Raw genomic sequence first — 17,635 nt, 5'->3', positions numbered from 1 at the left:
AGGAATTTTCAATATACAACATCCAAGGAGCCCTCTGCAGTAACAAGAAACCCTGAGCTGTATCCAACATACGACACCCAAGGAAACAGCTGTAGCAAAGTTGTGATACCAGCCAATTTCTGTGACACAGCTGTCGTGCCATGACATTGTCACAGTTGGTGAGACATGACATATAGGTAAACTTAATGACTATCACAAAGCTTAATGTTTACAAAGTTTTTTTTTTCTATTTTAGGTCTCATCAACACAAAAAGAACTTTTGGAGAATCACACCCAGGCACAAGCTTCTGCCATTGACAGTCTTGGAGTAATTAATAGTAACTTAAATGATTCATCAATAGAAATACAGGTATTCTAAATTACTGCTTGAAGCAGATATAGCAACATAGTATGTAAGACCGAATTCCTTCAGCCTATTTTTTCCCCCAAATGTTGATCTGGGGGAAGGCAAAAAAAAACCCAGTGAGGTAGAAGCCCATTTTCCCCATTTAAGGCAAAAAAATTCTTCCCGAGTCCAATCTGGCAATCAGAATAATCCCCGAATCACCAACCCTTCTGGAGTAATTAGTGAATATGACATGTAATATTGTAATGCTCAAGAAAGGCATCCAGGTCCCTCTTAATTGTTTCTATCAAGTTCCCCATTACCACGTCCTCAGGCAGAGAGTTCCATAGCCTCACTGCTCTTACAGTAAAGAACTCCCTTTTATGTCTATGTAGAAATCTTCTTTCCTCTAGATGTTGAGGATGCAGCCTTGTTATAGTCAGTCAGATGATGGGAGAGATCTATGTACTGTTATATTTATACATAGTTATTAGGTTGCCCTTCAGCCATCTTTTTTTCTAAACTAAATAATCCCAATTTTGATAACCTCTCTGGGTATTGTAGTCCACCCATTCCATTTATTACTTTAGTTGTTACTTTAGGTGAGGGACAACAGAATATTTTTATATACAAATGTACATGGCTCTTATTAGAATGAATGCAAGAATTTTCCTTTTTTGCGGACCCTGAAAAGAACAAGTGTGGATAGATTTAAGAAAGCCTTTAAGGGATTCTGTCATCAGGTTTATGCTATTTTGCATCTTTCTCTCAGAAAGTAAATGCAACATCAATTGATCTTCCCTGTGCTATTGAAGGAATAAAAGAATGCAGGCTTTCTATAAGCAAAGAAATGGTGAGGGAACACTTGGCCAACTTAAATTAATTCAAATCTCCAGATCCAGATGAATTACATCCCAGGAGACTAAAGGAAGCAGCAGAGCTAATTGCTGAACCACTCGTTGGAATCTTTTAAAATTCCTGGAGAATAGGAGAAATCCCAGAAGACTGGAGAAGGGAGAATGTTGTCCTTATCTTCAAAAGAGGGAAAAAGATGGATCCAGGAAGCTACAGGCCTGTGAGCCTGACTTCTCTCCTGGGAAAGATTTCTGAACAAATTATTAAACAGCATGTATGCAAGTGCTGGATTGAATGGGGTGACAAGGCCTAGGCCCAGTGTTGTTCAACATTTTTATAAATGATCTAGAGGAGGGAATTGAGGGGAAACTGATCAAATTTGCTGACAACACAAAGCTGGGAGGAATGGCTAACACTGGAGAAAAGAGAGGATTCAAAAAGATCTTGACAAACTTGAACACTGGGCGGTGATTAACAGAATGGTATTTCACAAGGAGAAATGTAAAGTCCTACATCTAGGCAAGAAAAATTTAAAAAGCACATACAGAATAGGAGGAATTGAGCTAAGCAGCAGCACATGTGAAAAAGACTTGGGTATACTAATAGATCACAGACTGAACATGAGTCAACAGTGTGATGCAGTAGCAAAAAAAGGCAAACACAATTCTGGGATGTATTAATAGAAGCATAAAGTGTAGATCACATGAGGTAATTATCTCCCTCTACTCTTCCTTAGTCAAACCTCATCTGCAATATTGTGTCCAGTTCTGTGCACCCAATTTAAATAAAAACTATGGACAAACTGGAGCAAGTTCAGAGAAGAGTTACCAGGATGGTGAGCGGTCTGCAAATCATGTCCTATGAGAAATATTTAAAGGATCTGGAAATGTTTAGCTTGCGAAAAAGAAGACTTAGAGGAGACTTAATAGGTGTCTAAAAATATCTGAAGGGCTGTCACAGTGCAGAGGGATCAGCCCTATTCTCATTTGCCCAAGGAAAGGATAGAAGCAATGGGATGAAACTGAAAGATTCGATATTAGAAAAATTTATTTGACAGTGAGGATGATCAATGAGTTGAACAGGTTGCCACGGGGGGCGGTGAGTTTTTCTTCAATGGAAATGTTCAAACAGAGGCTGGACAGACATCTGTCTGGGATGATTTGGTGATCCTGCATTCAGCAAGGGGTAGGACCTGGTGACCCTGGTGGTCCCTTCCAACTCTACCATTCTATGATTCTATGACAGGGATGCTTGATGCCCCTATAAGTGTTTTATTCTGAAATGCTGTCGGGTTTGAGAACACACACACTTTGAGATTTGACGTGGAGCTGAACTTCAAGTCACAAAGGTGGGCTGTGCCAGGGAGAGATCTGTCAGTCAACATGCTGTGGGCGGGAGAGCCCAGCATGGCCTGCCTCTGTGACTTGAAGCTCAGCTCTAAGACTAATTTCAAATTGTATTTATTCTGAAATGCCACAGCATTGCAAAAAAAAACCACCCATGGGGCAATAGGCATCTCCGTCCCGGGTTCATGCTGCCTATGGTTTGGGCAGCATGAACCTGATGATAGAACTCCTTAAAGGCATCTTCTTGAGAAACACTATATACAGTTAAAAGTATTAGCTTAAGATGATTATCTGGAGATCATTCAGAATGTCAGTAGAAGTCATAAACCTTCTTTTCATGTCTGACATATTTGTTTATACTGGGTGGTTCTTCCTTAGGATAGACTGATGTTTCCATGTTTACAATCTTAAATTTGTAGAACGTCTCCTTTTTTTTTCAACCCACTAACAATGTAACTATTTAAGGATCCTACATATAAATATGTCCATATTGCAATCTAATACCATTGAAAAAATGTTCTAGTAAAGGTTCAATGAGATTTACAAGCACGATGATTACAAGTTACATTTTCTGTTACCATAATTGACTAGATGAATTTCAAGTATTTACGTTTTATAGCAGACCTGTATTGTTACACAATAGACAATGCGTGAGAACTACAGCTCCAGTGACATTATAACACTAATGTACCACAAAGCCACTGCTGGGTGTATCGCCTCAACCAACAGGTTGGCAACCGCTGCATGAACTTAATGAGTGTTCACTGCTTAAATGAAACTTCAGGTAACATTATTGCTCATTTTCACCTTTGTTTCAGAAAACACTAGTAGATATGACCCTGGAAAACTGCAACATGAAAGATGAAGTGAAGAATCTGAAACATTCTTATAACGAGTCTGTAGATAAATTGAAAGAAAAACAACATTTGTTGGAAGCAGCTCAAGTGGAAAACCAGTTGTTAAAAGTTAAGGTAAATACATTCCCTAACCGCTGTCATACTGTGCATTGCTGCTAAATGTGATTTAGGGATTAGGAGTGCTAAACATAACATAGCTTGAAACTCCAGCCACATTTCCCAGTTAGTCGACTGTTTGCAGTCCTCATTGCTATGCAGTTTTATGTAGATAACATGATGTATTCTAGTAATTCATTCCATGAGATTAGTACTTAAAGGGGTTTTCTCAGTTTTATATATTTTTTTAAATTCTGTTCCCCATGCAGTAAAATACCAAATCAGCCTATTCTCACCTCTCCCAGCTGTGGTCCGCACTGCTACTCCAGGTCTTCCCTGTGATGTCATGTTTGCAGGTTGCCCCAGCCTGTTTATGGGATATCACAGGCACTGTAGCCAATAACAGAACTCAGCCTCCAATCTCTGAGCTCTATCATTGGCTGCAGTACTTAAGACGTCCCATAAACCGGACAGGACTGTAACCTGTACATAAAGAGAGCAGCAAAGGACTGAGCACCGGCGCGGCACACTCTCCTATGTCACATATATATGTATAGCATGTCCCCAGCAATACTGAAGAAGCATTGCTTTGCTTCAAAACGTGTATTTTAAGCTGGTTCTACCAAATAAAGACAGACGTTTTAATGACAACATCTATGTATGTCTATTAAAGAATTGCGCCTTATTCAGTCATTTTGTCCATATCATTCCGTACTAGGACACACATGTCAAACTTAAGGCCCGCAGACCGAATCTGGCCTACCACCCCATTTTATGTGGCCGCCAGCCATGCAGCAACCTAACAGGCATTCTGCTCACCGAGCCTGCAGCTCTGGTCCAGCAGCAGTGCAGTTTTTGACTGCTGACCTCTTTCCCCAAAGTCTCTGTGCACCATCCTTTACACCATACAAACTTCAAGAGGAGAGTTCAGGGGTCACAAACGTAGCCTTGGCTACCATCTAATGTAGGCTGGTTGAGTGGAAAGCCTGTAGCGATGTTGCCTGACCAGAAGCCAATAGGGGGGGTTGCTATTAATACTGGAACTGCTTTTAAGATCCCTTATTACTACTGGGGTCAGTATATGGGACACTGTCACTACTGGAGCCACTATGAGGGTAACTATTACTGTGGAGGTTCATTATTACTACTGGGGTCACAATGAGGGTCACTATTACTCCTGGAGTCACTATGGGGGTCACTACTAGGCTGGGCTCATAGAAACATATTGGAATTGCGTATTACGCGGGCTTTGTACACCCATGTGATACGTAGTAGCTTGCAGACAAACAATTACATTGCCTTACGCAGTTTTGCTCACATTTGCGTGTCAGAATTGCGTAATCTGTGAGCGTAAAATAGAATGCAGCATGCTCTATTTTGCTGCATATATATGTCAGATAGAGCCAATTGTTCTCTATTGTTGCAGATATACCTGCAGCCTATACGCAATTACGGGAAATACAATCAAAATAAGACAAGTGTACTGTGCATGGCCGTCTGCATGAGCACGCTGGGGAGCCCCACATCTTTTTAAGTTTATGGCTGCGTGAGCCCAGCCTTACTACTGGGGCAACTATGGGAGACACTATTACTACTACAGCCACTATGGAGGTCACAATTACTATGTAGTCTTATAATTACAATCGGCCCTTTGAAGACACAAAAGCACCACATAAGGTATGATTAAAGAAAATGCATGAACAACACTAAGTATAATGGAGATTCTTAAAACCTTTCCTTATTGAAATATGTGAAGTCCTATTGAAATTAATTTATCAACTTCTATGAACCCCACAAACTAAATTTATAGGCACAGAGAAGCTGACACGCTGACTCTGGGGTTGTGAGTATCATACTTGCCCCCGCTGTGCGCTGTCTGAGCCTCCCATGCATGCACCGAGCAGACTACATACGTACGTCAGAGGACTATTCCTCACATTCAATGCGACCACACAAGTAATTTGCCGGATGCATGCAGTAGCGGTTTTGACAGTGCATGGTGGAGAATGATGAGGGGATTAAATTGGGTAATCCCATCTCCAAATTCAGCGTGTCAGCTCTTATGAGCCCAATAAGTTTAGTTTATGGGGTTCACAGATGCTGACAGACTCCCTTTAACGAAGTTGTCCAACATAAATTTTTTTTCTTAAAAACATGTTTTCCCTACCTTAAAATAATAAACAGTCATATGCTCATCTCCTATGTCACAGCTCCATCTTCCACGCCCAGTCAGTATTTACAGGATGAAGTTAGCCTGTGTACAGGGGAACAGGAGCTGAGCTCTTTGATTGGCTGCAACAGTTTGTGACGTACCGTGCACAGGCTGCTGCAGCCTGTAAACCTGATGTCACAGGCGAGACTAGAGCTGCCAGTGTGTAAGATGCAAGAGAGGTAAGTATGTGACTGTTTATTATTTTAAGGCAGGGAATATGTTTTTTTTCAAGTTTTATCTAGGACAACCTAAGATATCTGATGCAAAACCATTTATATCAAATGTAAGCTTCCACCTTCATATTTTACATAGGTTGTGCAAAGCAGTAACCATACAATTCCCTTACTGAGCTTGTGGAAATACTAGTGCCATGTTGTACACAACTACAAGATAGGATAGTGCTATAAAGATACCTAATGATAACTTGATTAGAAATAACACTTGTGTTACTACAGACATCAGATTACTGATATGAATGACAGTCATTGGTCATATATGTAAGATATGTGTGGATTTAGATCTACTTTTGTAATTAAAAAAACTGCACTTCATAAATCCCTTTAAAGTCTATTCTGTTGTCCATTTAATGTGTTTTCTGAACTGTAACATTGTCTTTAATCTTCAACTAGTCTAACCCTGGCCTTGAACTCCTTCCTCTCCTTCCCACTCCTAGTTACCTCTCCCAGTGATATAGGAAAATATTATTCTACTGTTTAGTCTATTCACAATGAAAACATTCCAGCATCCCAAGAGCAAATACTAGAATTACAGCTTGGCTTTCATTTGTAGATGTTTTGTAAAAATACATTGGAATTTTTGCAGATATCAGATCAATGTTCTTATCTTTAAGATTTACTCAGGTGACTCGGGTATAATTTTTTTTTTTAACCCTTGCTTACTTTATTTTCTAAACAGATAGAATCTTCTCAAGAAGCTAATGCCAATGTGATGAGAGAGATGACACGAAAGCTATACAATCAGTACGAGCAGAAACTAAGAGAAGAGGAGACTAAATACACCGCAGAAAAAGAAAACATGATTGTATGTTTGAAATAATCAATTGCATGCTGCCATGAATTTCTAAATCTTTTAATGTAATATTAAAGGAGTTGTGTCATGATTTAAAGTTACCCCCTATCCACAGGGTAAGGGATAATGTTCAGATCAGTGGGGATCTGACAGATGGGACCCCCTAGATTCCAGGATTGGGCTTTCCGCATGTCTTGAAGTGAGGGCAGCAGCGGCAGTCACACATGCCAACTGTCACCCTATTTATTTCAATAAGGCTGCCTGGAGGTAGTTGAGTTCGTGCACTTGATGCACTATTGAAATGAATGGAGTGGCGGTATGTATGTGAGATTGCTGCTGTTATCACTTCATGACATGCCAGAGGCCTGTTCTTAGAATCTGAAAGTTATACCTAATCTTATGGATAGGGGATAACTTTCAAACAACCCCTTTAATCTAGTATGGGTTTGCTTGCTTTGTTATATTGAGAATCCATACTTTGGCTTAAATCAATTCTCAATAAATCAATGTAATCAATTAAATATGTATAAGGCTGAATAGGGTCCTTTTAAATGGTTTGAACAAGATTAGAAAATATGGCTGCCTCCTTTCAAAAATGGCACTACATCTGTCCATAAGTATATTGCAGCTCATCTTTATTGAAATGAATGGAACTGATTTGCAATACTACATACAACCTGTAGACAGATGTGGTGTTGTCTCAGGAAGAAAGTGTTACGAATAGCAAAAGTGGACCCACTGTGCTAACCAACCAGCCTGGCTTTTGGACCAGACCTGGTGTGGCTGGCAGCTGACCCCAGTGGTCAGAGGTAACACTGCAAGGCAATCTCAGATGGGGAATCTTACCCTTAGCTAATCAGGAAGATGGGAAGACCTCTGCCTAAAAGCAGGGTAGGCGTCCTAACAAGAACGGCCCCGTGCTGGGACTTCGGGGCTAACTAAACCTAACAGGACACAAAAACGATGTACTGAACACAAGGCACACAGAACACAGAGTGGGAATGATGCACAGACTGGAAGCAAATGTACAAACGCACGCAGGCTCAAGCACAAGGCAAAGAACATACAGAATTAACAGATACAGGATCAATTAGACAAAGCCATCCTGAGACTGGTGACCTAGATGTGCTGGGTTTCTGAGACAAACACAGAAAAATACTAAGGCAAAGATGGAGGATTCCCAGCTCAGCTAAATAGGGAGATAATTACCAATTAACTCTTTCCAATCCAATTTGTATCCTGGTTTTCTTAGGGGACTTAGTCTTTTTCTGCTGCTAACAATGGCGGTATCTACTGGCTAAAGCCAGTACTGCATGAGGTGACACGTTGGATAGGCTCCAACAGCAGAGAGGCTGGCAATATACAGTAAGAAAACCTCGATGGACGTTTTCCAACATCAGAGCTGTACAGCCTTAAATCATAATGTCTTTAGACGTAAGACAGTGGATTGGAAAGGGTTAAAGGGGTTGTCCCGCGAAAGCAAGTGGGGTTAAGCACTTTTGTATGGCCATATTAATGCACTTTGTAATATACATCGTGCATTAAATATGAGCCATACAGAAGTTATTCACTTACCCGCTCCGTTGCTGGCGTCCCCGTCTCCATGGCGCCGTCTAATTTCAGCATCTAATCGCCCGATTAGACGCGCTTGCGCAGAAGGGTCTTCTCCCTTCTGGTCGGTCCGGGCACGAGCGGCGTTCTGGCTCCGCCCCCTTCTACGCGTCATTGCGTAGCTCCGCCCCATCACGTGTGCCGATTCCAGCCAATCAGGAGGCTGGAATCTGCAATGGACCGCACAGAGCCCATGGTGCACCATGGGAGAAGACCCGTGGTGCACCTTGGGAAAGGACCGGCGGCCATCTTTGGAAGAAGTTTTATAAGCTGATGAAACGCTAGAACGGTGAGTAGATACCATCTTTAAAAGCCATTTACACTTGTGCATAGTAATGTTTGCTTTAGTAGGGGGACTGTGCAAAAAAAAAATTTTACTTTTGCCTCGGGACAACCCCTTTAAGCTGCAGCTGGGCTGTGAGCACTAAGCAGAGTTAACTAGTGCAGTGCTAATAAAAAAGTGGAAGAAAAGAGTACATTCGTACAGAAGGAGCAGAGTGACGCCCGCATCTGGCCGGAACAGCAAGAGGGCGGCAGACACAGGTAGTAGACCTAACAGAAAGAAACCATATTTTCTAATCCTGTCCAAAAGTCTTTAAAGGGGTTGTCCCGCGGCAGCAAGTGGGTCTATACACTTCTGTATGGCCATATTAATGCACTTTGTAATGTACATTGTGCATTAATTATGAGCCATACAGAAGTTATCAAAAGTTATTCACTTACCTGTTCCGTTGCTGGCGTCCTCGTCTCCATGGTTGCCGTCTAATTTTCGCCGTCTAATGGCCAAATTAGACGCGCTTGCGCAGTCCGGGTCTTCTTATCTTCTCAATGGGGCTCCGTGTAGCTCCGCCCCGTCACGTGCCGATTCCAGCCAATCAGGAGGCTGGAATCGGCAATGGACCGCACAGAAGCCCTGCGGTCCACGGAGGGAGAAGATGCCGGCGGCCATCTTCACCGGGTAAGTAAGAAGTCACCGGAGCGCGGGGATTCAGGTAAGCGCTGTCCGGTTTTCTTTTTTAACCCCTGCATCGGGTTTGTCTCGCACCGAACGGGGGGGGGGTTGAAAAAAAAAAACAACCCGTTTCGGCGCGGGACAACCCCTTTAAGTTTAGGACTACAAGGTAATATGACATTGTGATCTTAGTGGTAAGCTGGATGGGATAAAATTTGTAAGCAACCTTGCAAACCTTGGAAAAAATTAGTGAGCAGCTGAAGTCTTAAAGAAAAAGCTAACAACCTACCTGTACCAATCAAAGTCAGATTTCTTTAGGCAACTTAAAATATTAAAGGTTTCAGGTATTGCAATGTTTGTGCATTTATAGGTGTATTTTAGATTTCCAATGCCCTTTGTTGATCTAAGACTGTTATCTATATTGCACAAATATAGTACAATTCGTGGGGTTACTTAAAAAATGCTTAACTTGTTTTTCCATAGGGTTTTAAAAGATGCTTCATTCCATTAAAGAGTACCCTCACTTTCACTACGGAGCACACTTGCTCCGTCGGCCGTTTTCAGCTCCTTGCAGTAACTGAAGAAAGCCCCATATACTGCTTATATGACGCTATGTGGGGCCGTCTTCAGTGAAAGTGCAGGTACTCTATGAGCAGGATTTTGTATTACTAGTTCACAAGGAGCATATCCAAACTTACTGCAGCTTTCCTTGCTTTCTTGTGCATTAATCCAAGCAGGCGCAGAAGGCACTTGAGCAAGGCTATATAAGTAAACTAGTTACTTCAAAGGGTGGAGCAGAAAAAGCAGGGCGGTGTATGTGTGTGCATACTTACGGTATATGATGCCTCAGAAAATAAGACCAAAAATAGCTCTTCATACCATCAAAAAATTGCTAATTACAGAAAGCTGGAACAGCGATTCTGAGCCAAAAAATGATAATCTACGCATTCAGTAAAACAAATAAATGTTATTTGGATGATTGTCCTTACTGCCCTTAGCTTGTGATATATTATTATTTTAAAAAACTGTAAATACTAATCATATAGAATGGAGGGAAGTAATATATTGACAACAATACAGAATATAGAGACATATGTACCTACCATAAAGGCATCCATATATATATTGTCATGTAAGTAGATATATAGTTTTCCCACTACAGGTCGGTTTCACAGAGTGTATTTGTATAAGTATGTCATCAGTATTGCATCCGTCTAATCTATCAGTATTATTGATATTATTTCCTACTGCTTTAGGCCCGTTTCAGGGCCTAAAGCACAGGTCTGTAATACGGATCCTTTTTTAGAATGTGTTACAGATAACATCACAACCTTTATGCCATCAGTATTTTATCACGAATTGTTCATTATTTGCCTCCATATATGTTATTTTATTCAATATCGGAAGCATAAAATGGAATTTAGTTTGACAGTACCGAGCGAATCACAGCCAACGCGTTTCATGCCCAAACCAGACACTTCGGCAGGCCACTATTTGATGAATTATCCAGTTGTTGATGATTGACTGTATCCTGTCAAAAGAAATGCATTTTATACTTACCTTATCTGAGATCTGTACTTGAGTCAGTGCCTGCCAGCGTTTACTTCTCTTCTTATAGCGCTATAATAGATCCAATAAGTAGCATTTACATCGCTCACAAGTGTTGTGACTTGACAAGCATGACATCTTGACATCTTGAAAGATGAGTGTAAAGCTATATGTAGCATAATATAGAAACTTAAAAAATAGGGAACAAAAATAGTTATTACTCAACATAGAGCCAAGATATACACTATACTATATATGGTACACCCAATTTTGCATTTGCATAATTGGACAATGCAAAGACATAATCAACTGCTGATAAACGTGTAGCCATCGCCTGCTCAGCTAGTTTGTCCACTAAAAAAAATATTTATCTTTTTATTTGTTTTTCAGAGCCAAGCGGAACAGTACCTCAAAGCCATCGAAGATGCCAGTGAGAAAGTTAGAATTGCAGAAGAAAAAATAGAAGAACGAGATTCAAAAATTGTAGAGCTTGACAAACTAGTTCACAGAATGCAACAGGTACTAGCAACTTATATTTTTGAACCTTTTCTGTAGTCTGATACATGCTGGAACTTTTTGGTTTTGTGACATTTTGTTGTACTTGACAATACCATGTAATTGTCAGTGTCTGTAAGTAAAAATTGTTCTTTGTAGGAACGGGAACATCTTGAGGTACAACTAGCGAGCCATGAGGAAAGAATTCAAAGACTAGATCAAAAGATGGAGATAACAGCAACAGAACGAGCAAGGTATATATTGGTCAATTCTAGATTTCTTTGTATTAGTATTAAATTGTAATTGGTGTATATTCTATGGAGTAACTTCAATCTCCATTTTGCAACAATAGACAAACCTTATTTTCGGAGAGAGGAGCACTAAGTGTCCAGAAAAAAAACTGTAAAAACACAAACGGAACATAATAGAGATATTGTGTTAGTCAAGAATTTAATCCATTGTTGCATTGCTGTAAAGTATATTTGCAGATATACTTACACTATAGCTATTTGTCAAATTTGCATCTTGCTTCTAATAATGTCCTCAGAGAACTTATTGTTTTTTGAAGCCATGATGTCTTATTAGCTGTAGTACGTATTATTCAGATAATCTAACTGCCATATGTTACTCAAGTATATCATCTTCACTCTCCCTGAGAACGGAATATGACCAATCCTTTTTTCTCACAGAAGATTTATGTTGGGAAATCTACTACCATGTTTTCCCAAGAATAAGGCACTGTCTTATATTAATTTTTGTTCAAAAAGGCTTAACTTTTTTACATGTATAGCTGCCTGGACACTATTTATATTGACTTCTTTAATTAACTGTTAGCAGGGCTTAATTTTGGAGTAGGGCTTATATTTCAAGCATCTTAAAAAAGCCTGAAAAATCATTTTGCATCCTCAAAAATTCTGGAAAATCATGCTATGTCTTATTTTCAGGGAAACAGGGTATTTAATATTTTTGTTTCTTCAGGACCCAAAATTTAGAGGAAGCTGCAACCAGTTTACGGGAGCGAATTAAACACCTGGATGACATGGTTCACTGCCAGCAGAAGAAAGTAAAGCAAATGATTGAAGAGGTAAGGCACACCAGAATACCAATATGGCCTGGTAAATTTAAAAAAAACTGTTGGCTTTACTTTTGACAGCTGTGACATTGAATTGGGGGTCTCCAGTCGGCTGCTTTGTTCTCAAATCAAATAGAGCCATCATGAGTTGTATGACATTTTAAAGGACATGTTACATACATCACTCAAATTAAGTTATTTCATTGAACTAAAATTGAATTGCAGCAATATATGGATTTCTACAGTTACGGTAACTTTGTTTTGCTGTGTAAGTAACAACTTTTAATAAAATGTTACACTTTAAAGTCCTTTTTTTCTTGTTGTGGGTCAAATATTGTTATGAGAATTCAAAGTTGTAGTCATCACTAAGAAGTTCAATATTGACTTCTAGATATTATCAAAATCAATTCTCATTCTTGCTTTTTCATTTTAGATTGAGCTGTTAAGGAAAAAGGTCCACTACAAGGATTTACTTATTCAACAGCTTCTAGAAAGAATAGCAATGTTGGAAGGAGAGGTAAGAAGAGAGGCGTTAAAGTTATTTGGATCATTACATGAATGCACCTTAACAGGTTGTCGAACCCTAAAGAACAGGTCCAAGCACATTACATTATGGTCTAGTAAACTATGTAAAAAAACACCCTTTTATTATGAATTTCACTCATGTATCCTTCAACATGCTTTCCCCTGTATTCACTTCCTCCACATGCTCAGTAATCCACGGTGGATGACTTGCCCAAAAAAGAGAGGTGAAAGGAAATGACAAAAGCCATGAGCACACGGCTGGGTTGGAAAAGAGATTACCACTAGAGATGAGCGAACGTACTCGGTAAGGCCGATTTCGCAATCGAGCACCGCGATTTTCGAGTACTTCACTACTCGGGTGAAAAGTACTCGGGGGCGCTGTGGGTGAGCAGGGGGTTGCAGAGGGGAGTGGGGGGGGGGGGGAGAGGGAGAGAGAGAGGGCTCCCCCCCGTTCCCCGCTGCTACCCTCCGCTCCACCACGCCACGCCACTCCCCCCGGCGACCCCTGAATCTTTTCACCCGAGTACTGAAGTACTCGAAAATCGCGGTGCTCAATTGCGAAATCGGCCTTACCGAGTACGTTCGCTCATCTCTAATTACCACATTTATAGCTTATTCAGGAATTCGCACGACAAATGAAATACTTGATTTCATTTTTCTAGTACTAACTCCTGTAATGTACTCTGCTTATATAGATATGGATAAAGAAGTAGTAACATTTTCATAGTCAACATGAATTGAATAAAAAAAGCTTCGAGGGCAGCCCACTTCTCTTGTAGAATCTCCCAAAAGTGATTTTTGGCTTGTAACTTACACATCTCGAATATATCTGTCCAAATGATCCCAAAGGAGCTCAATTGGATTGCGATTGGAACTCTAGGATGACCAAACTATATTCCTCAGCATCTGTTGTCGCTCTTTTGACTGAAGATACTTTTTGCAGAGACAGGAGGTACATTTTGGGTCATTATCCTGCTGTAGTGTTAAATCACAACCAATAAGAGTGGTCCTAGAAGATAAGGCGTGGCACACCAGGATGTTGTGGTAGCACTTGGAGTCCATGATTCCCTTCGATTTTATTTATTTATTTATTTTTAGTATGTCACCAACAGCACCACACCCAAAATATCCCCAAAACATAATAAAACCTTTATCATGCTTCACTGTGGATTGGATGCAAACAGGAAGCATGTGCTCACCTGTCGCATGGCGATTGAACGTTTGCCTGTTGGACCCAAACACCTGAAACTTTGAGTTATCTGTGAAAAAAAACCTTATTCAACTGACTAATTCAATCATCTCATCTTTTTTATTAATGGCCTTATGCAACAGTTTTCAGGTTGCAACACATCCCTTCAAGCCATTAGTTCATCCTTTACAGAGAAATCAACAAATCAGGGGAAGGGATATTGAAATTAATGAGCTGTAGTGTACCCGATCTCCATCTTTTTTCACTGGTAGTTCAGCTGATTTGTAAAGTGCTGTAGAATATGTTGGCACTATAATGATAGTCTATGTCATAATCATTCTGCTTGTGATAGGCTTATGTTTCTACACAGCAGCCAATCAGAGGAGGCAGAACTGCAGGAAGAGGACAGAGCAGCCACTGGAATCAATAATGATGCAAGTGGTGTTCCCCTTGAACCAATGATGGCAGGGGGGTGGGGGTTACCTCTGACTGCTGTAGACACTGTACATAAACTTTACTCACAGAATAGCTCTGCCCTAATGAAAATTAGCTAAAAAGCAACCAAGGAGCAAGTTCAGAGAAAGATAACTATTGGGTACTACCCCCAGGTGATGACAGGCCAATCCCTTTAATTTATTAATTTCATGCTTAGGGGGCCTTCACTGGGTTTTCTGGCTGGCAATAAACATTTTAAAGGGGTTCCCAAGGTTTTTAAAATTGATAGCCTATTCTTAAGGTGGGCCATCAATATTAGATCGATGAGGGTCTGGCTCACCCCCACCCTCTCTCTGAACATCTGTTTGAAAGGGTTGAGTGGCACTTGGTCAAGCGCTGCTTCCTATTCACAGTTTATATTGTGCCATAGTGCAGAATGCTATACATTTAGTAGTGACTGTGCTGCGTTCTGCAGCTCTGTCCCAGTAAAGTGCAATATAGGCTGGGGATTGTAGTTATCGTAGTCTGTCTGGAACAAGTAACTTTGTTAATATGAAAAGGGATGTTATTGTAGATACAAGATAAATATACAACAATATTCCACTTCTTCTAATATTTTACATAATATATTCATTTTCACTATAACTGATTAGATTTGCAAATCTCTCACAATACATTTCTGTTTATTACATTTGCTACTTGTTTAGATAAGAAAGGTAGACAGCTAAGGTCTACATCCATGCAAAGACATAAAGTACAATGTAGTTAAATGTAAATATGTTAGGACAAATATCTTTGTGCTCAGTCATGGTTAAGAGCGCTCAGTGGATATTCTCCCTACTCCATCATTGCCTATTAGAAAGCTTGATTCAAGGGAGGCTTGAATGGGGTTCTAAAATTGTGCCGGAAAGCACTTAGTCAACCGATCACTGAAATAAAAAAATTCAGCTCTTTATCTGGCAGCTGAATGGACACATCCTAAGGTGTTTCACAAAAAATTGTTTTCTTACTGTTTCCCCCTGTAAAAACAATAAATCTTAGGCTGCTTTCACATCTCCACTGGAAGTTCTGTACAGAGGTTCAATCACAGATCCGGAACAAAATACCAGAAGAGAAAGTCCTGCATGCAATGCCGAATAGCTGAGCGGAAATCAAATGGATACCATTATTGTAAATGGAGTCTGTTTGGTGCTGTTCAGTTCCGTCATAAGACGGATCCGTTCGGCTAGGGGATTTCACTTTCCTGCTCCCAAAATGGAGTAGAAAAACGGATCCCCCGACACAGATGTGAAAGCCTTATTCCTATTATGGACAGTGCTCTTGTTAGTTTTCTATGTCGAATGTATGGTAGTTGTACTAGTTCAATATTTCAGTGCTTGTGAAGTTTATCAGGTGTAAAACAGAACATACGGTAATATCAATAACAATTAACAAATAGATACAGATTAGAGATGAGCGAGTATACTCGCTAAGGGCAATTGCTCGATCGAGCAATTGTCCTTGGCGAGTATGCTCGCTCATCTCTAATACGATGTATGTCCGTACAGAAGACTCTGCATGCATAAAGCAGCCAAATTCTGACTCCAGCTCCTCGTCCTTTCACAATTTGTATTGGACTGGGTATTTTTTGAAAAATTATTCTGATGGTGCGCCTTTTATCCATATAGAACATGTGCATGTCCACTTTTAATTTCAACATAAACCTTGCTGTTATAATTTCACACACAGGACATATTATTCCATAAGATATAGACCCTAAAGTCAAGGAGTTGTCTTCAAAGTCAGTTACACATGTGGTTGTCTTTTACTGGATCTTTGGGGACTATAATATTGTCACAGCCTGGGTCCAACAAAGGATCTGTCCAGTAGACTTGTCTTCTTGTCCAGTTGCACCAAGTAGACTGCTAATTTCAGTTACAGTCGTGCTTGATTTTTAGGAAAATACTCACATGTACAAGAAGGATGGCAGCATTTTAGTCTGAAAAATCTTTGCAACATTTTAGCAGTTTGATGTTCTTTTATGCTTCTGTTGAATAAAGTTAATTGATAGAAAGCTAGAAATATTTTACTGGACTAAAGTGTTGGCAGCCTACTTGTGATTACTGGCATTGCATGCCTCAGGACACATAATGCACACATGAGCAAAGGAAATGTAAATTAACTCAGCATATCCATACACTGTCTAAATTCTTCATGCATGTCACTGGAAATGAATGTTAAAGCCAAAACCCCTTTTTGTCTGCAAAAGGGGATAAAGGAAGTGGAATAAGACATGATTGCACAATCAGAAGACACTCATGGTTTGTTTGTGGCACAGAGACTCATAGGACTTCATAAGAACTGTATATACAATGGTAGAATATTTTTAATCAAGCCTATTTGCAAAGTTAATTTTCCTTTTACATTAGATGCATTGAAGCAATGCAATGATCTTACGTTTGTGCAGGGCATAAGTATGGCGCCTGTCACGGGCAAGTCAAACCAAGATGTAGTAAATGTCCACAAAGGACCAATACATGAAACACTTAGTAATCTTGTACTTTCCCAGAATTATGGAGACACAATTATTTGCCAATTTATCTCAGAAATGGTATCAGGATGCGCCAAGAAATGCTGAATGCGGAGGGGTTATCCTTTAATTGTTCTGTTTACACGACATCTGCAAATTCCAAAGTGTTTATGTCAAAACTGATATCTTAGCTTGAGAAAATCATCTTGTAGCCAAAAATGTATCTAACCATATATCTTGCATATGTGACATTTGTATAATCCATCCTATATCTATATGATGGTTACGCCTTTCCTTCCTTTCAATAAAATTACGGTGTTGGGCGGCTGAGATTCAGAACCCTATTACCATTAACTGAATTCAGATCTTTTGTCTGAGTTTTTGGTTAACGGCTAAGTCATTTGTGACTCTTACTTATTGATTTTACTAGATTTAGGTGTACTTCTTTAAAAATTCTTTAACATCACTACAACATGATAAGGCAAAATAGTGGCAACAAAAATACAGAATGGGAACGCTATCCCCAACCAACGTTGGTGTTGCAGATACTGCCTAAAAGCAAAGCAATTGCCCCATGTC

The 17,635-nt window shown here is 39.9% G+C and overlaps 1 protein-coding gene across 3 annotated transcripts in view; it reads left to right on the top strand.

Moving 5' to 3' along the window:
• Positions 1-17,635, top strand: part of MYZAP (myocardial zonula adherens protein) — a 131,739-nt gene that overhangs the window by 69,664 nt on the left and 44,440 nt on the right. For all 3 annotated transcript variants that reach the window (XM_066592545.1, XM_066592544.1, XM_066592543.1), the window contains exons 6-12: positions 236-349; positions 3,345-3,497; positions 6,607-6,732; positions 11,222-11,350; positions 11,486-11,580; positions 12,305-12,410; positions 12,832-12,915. In XM_066592545.1, coding sequence (XP_066448642.1) covers positions 236-349; positions 3,345-3,497; positions 6,607-6,732; positions 11,222-11,350; positions 11,486-11,580; positions 12,305-12,410; positions 12,832-12,915 — 807 coding nt within the window. The remainder of the gene's footprint in view (positions 1-235; positions 350-3,344; positions 3,498-6,606; positions 6,733-11,221; positions 11,351-11,485; positions 11,581-12,304; positions 12,411-12,831; positions 12,916-17,635) is intronic.

This window comes from Eleutherodactylus coqui, chromosome 2 (genome assembly GCF_035609145.1).
Source record: "Eleutherodactylus coqui strain aEleCoq1 chromosome 2, aEleCoq1.hap1, whole genome shotgun sequence".
Taxonomy (NCBI): Eukaryota; Metazoa; Chordata; class Amphibia; order Anura; family Eleutherodactylidae; genus Eleutherodactylus; species Eleutherodactylus coqui.
Note: the sequence above shows the minus strand (reverse complement) of the source record. Positions and strands in the feature narration are given on the sequence as shown.